This window comes from Watersipora subatra, chromosome 11 (genome assembly GCF_963576615.1).
Source record: "Watersipora subatra chromosome 11, tzWatSuba1.1, whole genome shotgun sequence".
NCBI lineage: Eukaryota > Metazoa > Bryozoa > Gymnolaemata > Cheilostomatida > Watersiporidae > Watersipora > Watersipora subatra.
In genome coordinates, this window is record NC_088718.1 from 13,325,124 (window position 1) to 13,336,053 (window position 10,930).

At 35.5% G+C, this 10,930-nt stretch overlaps 1 protein-coding gene across 1 annotated transcript; it reads right to left on the minus strand.

Moving 5' to 3' along the window:
* Positions 1 to 1,297: 1,297 nt before the first annotated feature.
* LOC137408545 (uncharacterized) lies at positions 1,298 to 2,840 on the minus strand. Its single transcript, XM_068095109.1, has 3 exons — positions 2,764 to 2,840; positions 2,363 to 2,561; positions 1,298 to 2,056 (listed from the first exon to the last, which is right to left on the minus strand). The coding sequence occupies exons 2-3, from the start codon at positions 2,543 to 2,545 to the stop codon at positions 1,805 to 1,807; spliced, it is 435 nt and encodes a 144-aa protein (XP_067951210.1). The 5' UTR covers positions 2,546 to 2,561; positions 2,764 to 2,840; the 3' UTR covers positions 1,298 to 1,804.
* Between the last annotated feature and the right edge of the window lie 8,090 nt (positions 2,841 to 10,930).

Below are 10,930 nucleotides of genomic sequence, written 5' to 3' on the forward strand. Positions count from 1 at the left end.
TTGCTCCAATCTGCCAAGTTTAGTTGATTGTATATAAGAAAGCCACACTGCCATCTTTACTGATGCCAACAAATTGCATGGTTTAGACAGATCAATACAACAGATCTGGGTTCATCAACTCTAAACAAACCAGATTTACATTGATTTAGTAATACTGGGGAGCAGTGAAATTACACACGTTTCTAACATACGATTGGTGTAAGAAGTTCTATCACTATACCTAAATGGTAAATGTGACTCACATTGTTGACATCCTGACTCAAAGAAGGAAATTGTTTTTATCAGCTACATTACTTTGGGATGAATCAAAAGCGCTTGACCAGAATCAAAATTATTATAAATATTATTGTTAGAAATACTAGTTTCATAAAGAATACATATAAAAGTGCACCCAATACACTAAGGGTAGAGTGAATTATACTTATTGAATGTATACTATAAATTTAATAATTAATACAAAATAACATTTTACATTATAGTATGTATTGCGAGCTGTTTCTTAATTAATCTTTATGAAACATGTATTTCTAACAATAATATATATTATAGCTGAATAACGTTCTTTATATTATAAAAACTATTTAGCTGTTGATTGATCACTGCAATTTGTATCAAATAGATATACATAGATCTGCTTTCATCCGGGGATAACTTGAGAATGATCTATATTCGATTTTTTATTTGTTAGTCTGGTAGGATAAGATACCATCATTATGGTCAATAATAGATTTATAGATAGTATTTTAAGTCTCGGACTTTAAATTTTAGACTTTAGACCCTGATTCAAATACTTAGCCACAGTATCCATACCAGGATCTGGGCGTCTCTAGACAGATTAAACAAATAACCATTTACAACCAATTTTCTAACATAAAATTTTTTTAGGTACGAATACTTGAGTTATAGGACCTGGCAGTTGTTATATTTATTAATCTGGCAGGATAAGGCTCTTTTACTACGATAAATAGTAGCTTTGGAAAAATTATCTGGAATTTCATGTTCATTTAAGAAAGTATCTCAACCTCAACATTTAGTCTCAGTATCGCTGCCGGACACCGATACTAGAACCGAGACAGCTCTACTTCCAGCTTCTTCATTAGAGGATTGCTCAAGATGCTCACTGACTCACCCCTCATCACATTAATCATTGCAATCAATAAATATGCAAAAAAATGCTTTCAGTTGTTACTCAATTGTTTGGTGATTCATCACCAAGCTGTAAGCTTCCCGAGTCTCTAATTCCCCATCAGATTGTGACGTAACAAGGTGTGCCGACTAACTCCAATAAAGACAAGGCTAAGTTTTGATAATTTTATTGGTTCTACCGAAACTAGTTCTATACAAAAAAATCTGTACAAAATGATAAATCATAGAAAAACATGTCTGACGCTTGAAAGATATTGGACGGAATACTATGATTCAAGTACAGAAGATATGAACTCTCTTTTTCATCTCTTCTGGTAATACTTGTTTAAGCACCTTCTTTACTCCCACAATTATGAACAATAAATATAAAAATATGAATCAATGCATAGCCAAAATACTCCGTGAGTTGATTGTTTTGCATCCCCTGTGAGGCCATGCAGTTGCCAGGCAACGCTGTCATATCCGCCTTTAATAGTCTAGCAGTCAATTACGGTTACGAAGTGTCATTCGGTTGCTAGGCAACAAGGCAGTTCTTTTAAAGCTGCCATTGTAGATGAAAAAACCATAAAGGTACGAAAAGTGGTCCGAAAACAATGGTTACTTAAGTAATTATTGCGATATGTACAGTTATTTGAGGCACTGCTGTTTCAAGTCAGCCTTATCGGTACTTCTCCTGAAGTCGTGCAGCGACGGCTAAAATCCAAGCGATTGTGCGGTCACTGTCAAGTTTTCTAGCATTGATGGCTACCACAAGGGTGTGTTCAGTTTCTGTCACGCATGTTATCACGTAGTTGGAGCCGTTGAAGAGAACAATCAATTGGTCTGTGAGAAGCTTGACACAGTAGTATAAGTTGTCTAAATACAACACATCAGTACATCCCGGTTCATATAGGATTATGTCTCTCAGCATCTAAAATACAAACAATAGATTAATGGGTGTTCTTATTCTGTTACTTTCGGTTATGATTCATGCGGAAGGTTAGCCAAATCTATTGAATTGCACAATCAGATTGCCGTAACAGACTGACTCATTCTCAAAGAATCAGTGACGTTATGCTCCACTCAACAAACTTGATCTAGTTATCCGAATTTAGCGTTGACTCAAAATCTAGCAAAGCACTAAGTAACTCATTTATAAATTCTTTTCCTCCTTTTGCTTTCTGTTAAATCTTAATAAAAATTGTAACCATGTAACAGCCATCTCTTTAACACTTACCAGTACGTCGTTTAGAGTCATTATCTCTTCTCCATCTTGTGCGATGAGCTCTCCAGTCGGAGAAATTAACTGCGCTTCTCTAAGCCTCACTCCAGTCTTTTTATATGACTTGATATGCTGTAGGAACCTTTTGGCCCATTTGCATTTCTTCGCGCTTGACGATAGGAAAAGATGTCCGAGCATCGTTGTCTTATTATATCTGTAAAACATGAATGATAACATTAGTTATGTTTTTTAAACTCAAATTTCAAAGCTAATATCTCGGTATGATAAATTTTGTTTCACCACCTTAAAAGTACCCCTATACTATGCTACCAGAACATGGATGTTCACTAACTAATGTTCTGTATAAAAAAGACAAATCTATGATCTTTTATTAAGGATACATCCTCCATTCTTACCTGCTATAAGATGAGCTAATATCCTCTAGAATATTCCGTTGGTATGAGACAGTCGATGTGAATCGTTAATCAGCGATGGTGTGATATGACACAGCTCAGTTGGTAGGTGGGTTATATACCATCATTAAACCAAGTGCCATAAATCATGATTGTAGTGAAGCGTATGACAGGTCTGTAGGAGTGCTCTGAGCCAAAACCTCCTGGTGGATTCCAACAATTACCAAGAGCAGATCATCTATTATCTATTAACAATTACATTAGAAAATCTATTATACCGATATTAGTAGGTCAGGAAGGTGTTCTTAGCTTTTGGTAAAAAGAGAAGGAGTTGTCTGATGCTTGATGGACTACTGGATGTGATAATGTGAAGGCGAGACATTCTTTAAGCTAGAACATATTTTTGGCTGTACATTGGGAGTTTTCCACAGTTAGGCATCCGATGATACTTTTGCCAAAGTAGGTACGTGACAATGAGCAGGTATTTGCTCTGTGAGCAAATCATGCATGACAGTTACTAAATTCAGCTTTGACCCACTTTGTTCCCATTACCTTACTTACTTCTTTACTTCCTCTACTCAACTGGATTGCACCTGACCAGTCTGTGCTATTGTTCAAACAAATGTTTTCTTTCTTGTTCCTTATTAAGGGTCTGGTTTGGTATTGTATAGAGTTCTGTCAGTTGATGTTTATACACATAGATATATAATATATAATTCTACAAAATGCTATACAGGTTTTTTCATGTCAATATATAGAAGTACACCAGTTAACGCAGATACATGTGTACATATAGGCCCATTATATAAGCATATATATACATGTGTAAATATTATACATAGATGTATATATATTATATACGGTATGTTTATATAATATATACTTGTATATATAATATAAACTTATATATATAATATGTGCATGTAGGCCTATATACAATATATATACACATATGCAATATATGTAGATGTATATATAATGTATACAAAATATTAATTGTACATGTATATATATACAATATGTACATGTGGCATGATTGTTAATGTGCATATATGTAATATATGCCTGTTAACAGCTTATACACTAACAAGCCAAACCCTTTGTGCCATCTAGTAGAATTATATTTTCATGCTGACAGTACCCTTCGTGCTATTATAATGGTACTCTATACCCTATCTAGTAGTTTTTTGTATCCATGTATATCATCTAGTTGAACTCTATATATCATCTTACAGAGCTCTAATTTAACAAGTCAAACCCAATATACCATCTAGTAAAACCTTTTTATCTTCTCATACAATATGGAACCTGACAGTACTCTGTTTAATTTGTTATAGTACTCTATAAGCCTTCTAACAGAAGTACTGTATATACCTACTTATATATATACCATTTAGTATTAAATATTAAGTATATACCATTTAGTGGAGCAACTTATGTTGACTATTTTAACCTTATTCACTTAAATTTTGTATTATATCAAACGGTACCCCATATATTTTCTGACAATGCTGTATATAATCTATTAGTGACCAATATACTATCTAGTAAAACACTGTACATTCTCTAACAATAACTGTACATAGTTTCTGCCCAAACCTACAGGTTCTCTGTACAATCTGACTGTTCTCCATAAAGTCTCTGGTATCACATTAGATATGCTCTGCTTGACCCTTTGTTAATCTAAATTAAATACATTCTTGCAGTATCTTGTGCATTCTCAGGTAATAATACACATACTTTGTGGTTGGCAAACAATTCGCATTTGCAAGTTATTCACGATAAAACATCTACTACACTTCATGGCCTATGGTAATGCCCCAATATATTAACCACTCCAACTACTAGCTAAAGACGCTGAAGGCAGACATTGGAGAGCCTCTTCCTCTTCTAGTTAAAGTACTGACCAGAACTATGCATCCGTAACATGATTTGTAATGTTAGTAAGCTAAACATGTTTCCATTTGTATCCGCTGTCTCTCATCACAATACAACATCCAAGAATATTCCGGAAATGTTAGACACCATTGCCACAAAAATTCATAGTTTTACTTTATAAGAGCATTTGAGTTGTAAGCTAGAACAAATTTAGTTACTATGTCAATCAAGAGCATTCAGGGATGCTTTTTATTGACATTTTTATTTTCAATATGAATGCTATTTGTACACTTTACCTTACGACATAAGAAAATGTGGGTTCTCTCAGTTTACCTACTTGTACTTCTCTGGTGTAGGAGAGAAAAAATGTCTATCACTGATTGAGGGTACGTGATGAACACTCTATAAACGTGTATTCATAGATGTAGAGTTATTCTCCGCTGAGAAATCACTCTATCGATTAGAAAATGATCTACTAGCGAACCTAATGAAACCTTTTTGAAGCGTACGCTGAACGCATCTGTTATACGGTAGCGAGTTATCCTATCCTACAAACTTATACATGTACTACAAACTTACAAACATCTCTGAACCAGCTGAATTTTAAATGATGCTTTGAGAGGCATAAGTTTATTCACCCTAAAGAAGCCTCTATGACTCAGCTACTATGTACGATCTTGTTGCCCAACGTTAGTAAACTCATACCTGTCTAGTTGTGAGGAGTATGTGATCTAAACCCGCCATGTCTGTATACCATTTCACGCATAGGTGATTCGAACAGTACCCTTAAAGGGTTATTTTAAACCATTATATCAGAAAGTATAGATATTTTATATCTTGTGAGATTTTGTTAGGTTTTTTAAGTGATCTGACTGCCAGGAGGCTTCAAGATTAAAATCGACAAAACTTGACAGCAGTTGAAACGCTTTGAAGACCGCTCCAAAATTCACGTCAATAATCATACTTCCTGTTTGTTCTTCTCGTTATGACATCGGCTCTTGCATTTGCAGTGTTGCATATTGCTATTGACATTTCATTGATTTTTATTTAAATTTAAATTTAAATTCAAATATGACCTTTCTTTTGGGTGTTTTAATAGCGATCACAAGTTTTGTTAATTTTAATCTTGAAACATCCTGGCAGGCAGATCACATAAAACAACATAAAAAATCTCAAAAGATACAAAAATATCTTTAATTTTTTATAAAATTTTTAAGGTTGACGTGAAAAACCTTTTAATCAAAGACGTCATTTAATGTGACTAAAGCTCTGCCAGCCGAGATGAGATTTCTTATTAAGCTGAAGTGAGCGAAAAATCCACAATATTTGTAGTCTACAACTCTATGAAACCAGTGTTAGCAGCACTTTATAAACCATCTAAATTGTTTATTGTGTCTATCAGCAGTCACATCTGTTATCTTACAAGTGTCACCGGTATACATATACGTACATATATGTATACCATATATAGCCATATACGTATACACTGTATTTGGCTGTATATGCTCGTAACAATGGTTGTACAAACACATTAGAAATGAATGGATTAGCTAATCATATTTTAATTGTTAACTATCAGTAAACCCAGTGATGCCATGGCTTTATTTCAGTCTTAATCAAATAGTCTACAGGTGGATGTTTATGTGTCTGATTCTCTGGAACTAGATGGAGTTTTGAAACCAAATATTTTAGTGACCTGGCTGAAGGCCCGGAGCATATGTCTGGGAAGTTTGGATGAAATCAGGCAAAAAATGTGAAACCGCTGTGTGGACTAACAGACAGACACAATGACAAAGAGAGATTTATTAATATAGATAAATTTTTTGCTTTAATTTCTACATCTATCAATATCTATCAATATCTATCAATATCTATCAATATCTATCAATATCTATCAATATCTATCAATATCTATCAATATCTATCAATATCTATCAATATCTATCAATATCTATCAATATCTATCAATATCTATCAATATCTATCAATATCTATCAATATCTATCAATATCTATCAATATCTATCAATATCTATCAATATCTATCAATATCTATCAATATCTATCAATATCATTACGTAGAATTCATATTCTAACTACTATATATTTCATTACTCAAGCAAGTAAACACCAAGCGCATAACTAAAGACCTTGTCACGTACATAGATGTCTTAACTAAATCCTCTTTCTGTCAAACAATTAAGAATAAACTGCTTGTCACAGCTGATAGAGAAGAGCTTCATACTGTAAACAACTCAACACAAAATTAACCACAATATGACTGAACATCTTGTACAAGACTAACGGCCTTGCTTCAAAGTCGGGATGTTTTAACTGTTTACCCCCTTCCTAAAAAACTTACTGAATACGTGTGTCTGTTTGTAAGGGTTGAATATTGTTGTTCCTGAAAGAGTTCATGCTGGGAAAAGCTTAACACTCAATCGACCAGCCACAATACGTCTGAATATCGGCTATATCAGACAAAAATTTAACATGGTCGAAATAAGTTAATCTTTCCAACAAGGCTGGTGACCATTGCTTTGGCCATATTTGTAGAGAATATAAGAACACATGCAATGATAAGTTTCTAGTCAACGTCATATTTTTCGCAGTGTCAGGCACATGGCGCAATTACAAGCTTAAATTTATTTTAAATCGACGGTTTGCACATTGACAGTGCGAACTGAGTTCTAAAATCAGTTGTGCAGCGTTGGTAGGTCACACCATTTCCCGATAAAACAATGAAAATTCTTCTTATGTATACAGCAGAGGTGTGCCGCTAATTGCCATTTGCTCATTTTAAGAACCCCTCCCCCTGATAATGGCATCGGTAAAGCGACACGCTTATGAGGCCCAGTTTTAACTGCAGACAGCGATAGGCAAGTTACATCCCCCATATTGTGGTGGGTGGGTTGTGGATACATGGGCTAAGGTAATACCAGCCATTATTGTCAGAATTTTCGAGAAAGCCGGACATCAATGCTAAACTCCAACTGACTGGACAGTCTGACTCAGACAACAATGAGGAATGTTGGACAGCGAAATAATTTAGCTGTTTAATTTGAATACCAAGGGTATAAACTTTGAGAGTTTTATGGAAGAAGAGTGAATATTTTATGCAATAAAGTTGACTAAGTTCACTGTTTTGCCTTTTCAGTTGTTTTTATATGTTTTAAAAACGTCTCTTATAATATGATGTACCTTATATATTGGTTGAGTATAGAGTATAGAAATAGACCATGGAATTGAGATTGCGTCTTATGATACGGTGCGCCGAATGGTGCGAAAAATATGGTACTTGAATTGAGGCAATTGCTCTCTCAGAGATACTCCTTATCTTTAAAAAGGTCGAAGAGCCAGCCATCCAAGGCTGACCATTTTGGTAAACACAGTGAATAATCAGCAAAAGGTGACAATCTAGCAACATAAACTTATCATAAACCATCTATGTCCGTATTTACTACAACTTTATTGGAAACTTCCAGTTGCGGCAACTTTGAAGGAAATGGTTTTATTGCCAATCAGGATATAGCTTGTTAGAAATTGCAACAAGTACATGTTTTATAACACACGAGAGAGGTTGTCGAAAGAAATGCAATCCTTCGCAATATACTTATATGGAAGCTGAAATTTATGTTGAAATGCTTACTAATCGAAGAATGTGATGTCATACTGCACATAAATATTGCATAGTTCTTGAGGTCACGCGCTGAACTCAGTTGATTTTTAATTGATGTAATATGCAACACGCCCAGTAGATGCTTGTCTGGTATTTTATTGTTCATAAACTTTGTTTGGCTAATTTGATAACTAATATTCCTGGGTGTGTTACAATAGTGGGCTAAAAATCTTTTGCATATTTCACGGTTGTCTTATTTTTCACCGCAGAAACCAGTGACACAGTAACATTGAACCAAAGTTGGATAAACCAAGAGCATTAGATACTCAGCTAGTCAAATAATCCTACTGAACGGCTCCCTTACTAACACAGTGGTTCTTAGTCTGGGCTCAATCGAACTCTAGGGGCTTGTGGAGTCAGCCTCAGGGGTTTGGCAAATGTGGCAACACATAATTGGTCTCTCAAAAACAAAAGGAGAAGTCACACTGATTTTCGAGGTCATGTCTTTATGTAATTTGTTGTGAGTTCAGGCACTGTATAGGTTTTATTCTTTAAACACAGCGATGTTAATGTACAGTTCATTTGTGCATCAGTAAAATATACACCTGTATACAATGTGAAAAAAACCGTATATTATTTTTCAATAAAGAAGGGTTCAGTGAAAGCGTATATGAAACTGGTGGGTTCAGTGTATCCAACACGGTTAAGAATCATAGTACTAACGCTATATACTGCATTATGCTAGTTCAAACTGAATGCACTCAGCTAAAAACCTGCTAAATAGTCTCCGTATCAGACACCAGACATAATCTGACACCTGACATTTGCTGACACCTGACATATGCTGACACTTGACATATGCTGACACCTGACATATGCTGACACCTGACATATGCTGAGACAAAAGACAGATATTACAGTAGTGTGCAAACCAAAACCATTAAAGACTACTGGGTATGTTAGGGTCAATGTCCTTTTACCAAAATGAGTGTAAAATATATGCGACATTTGCTTCTCCAGTAAAAGGGTTAAACTTATTTTTCAAAAGGTCTGGCGAGCTATTTGAGAAATACAACACCAGTCTCTATGTGAACGCCACCTCTATTTGACCGTCACTATAGTAATAGGGTTGAAAAATAGAGAGCCATGGCATTCAAATAAAGGTTTTACGGTATGGTAGGTTTTTAAATGAGTATTGATTGGAAGGTGTGAATAGTGCTGTAAGTGAAATCGCAAGTTCATTAATGCACAGAATTTCGATTGAAATAACGTAGAAGTAAGTGCTCAATCTTCCATATATGCATTAAATGATCTTGCATAGTATGGCATAATGCATACAGTATAGCATGTTTCTCTCTTAATTCACCAATGCTTCGGCAACCACCAGGAATGGTTAAACTATCTTAGGTGGCCTCAGATCTTATTTCTCTCAAAGTCTCATGCGAAAAGCACAATTAATGCATTTGAGATGAATTCAATGCACAGGAGCTCCTGGGGAAAACTGCCATGCAAGGTAACTACCTGCCATTCTTTGGGTTCCAATTCTTTGTGATGTTGGGAAATAGGAGGCTCTTCCTGACATACTGTGTCAGGAAGAGCCGGTTCAAAGATTCACAGCAGCGCCGGTTCACAGCAGGTCACTGGTTCAAAGATTGAACCAGTGACCTGCTGTTTTGCAGTCTGGTGTGCTATCCACTAGACTAGAGCTGCTTCCTGAACCACATTCAAACAGGCTGCAAGTAAATGAGTGTAAACTAACTGCTGTCTCCTTCCATGTCACAGTCTTGCCACGATCTCGAGTTGATGATTAACTATAGTGCCTGGCTGGTATTAGAATAAAGCTATACGAACCAAATGTTATTAATGTGCCAAACATTCCTTTACCAAGAATGACACTAATTGTCACACAAGATATGTTACTAGAACATCTGCTGTGGCGCAGAATGCTTAAAGTTCTTCCAGGAAAGCCAAACTCGGCAACAATGTGCCATATAGTTTTGCATCTTGATGATGAGAATTGTTGGTTAGATACTGTTTCTAGGTGATATCCTTTACCCATTCAGTGTAGTCGCACATGCTGAATAGTCTTTAATTCTTGACTCAGTGATAGTTGCTTATGATGTTTGTATGTAGGCTGCGATGTCTGGTGTCTGGTAGAGAGAATTTGTTGTTCCAATAAGTATAATTATATCCTACAATCTATTCATTAATAACAGCTTCACATTATGACAGCTTAGGGCAAGAATTCCAATTCCTAATGGAAGCAGCTCCATATGTATAAAAAATTCAGTTTTGGAGCCAATAACGATATAAACAAATTAATAGTTTTGTCCCAGTATCTCAAGAACACCGAAGTCGACGAACGATCTGAATATTGAATAAATCCGTTCTGTACAGACTAAAGAACTCTTAATTAATACAAATAAAAATGTCTCTTGACATCTCCATCCTCTCTTTAGCTACTAAGTTTTATACAGTGACAGTGGAGCGACGCACCACCATATGATGTTGCAGTGCCATTATGGAAACAGCCATGTTGCCCTCATTCTGTCGTGATTCAGTGTCGCTGTTTGAATGTGAAACATCTGTGTGATGTGCCATCTTTGTGCCATGGAAACAGCCTTAGCCACCAATGGCGTCACATTTGTGCGCATCGGACTTGATTTCCTGTTGC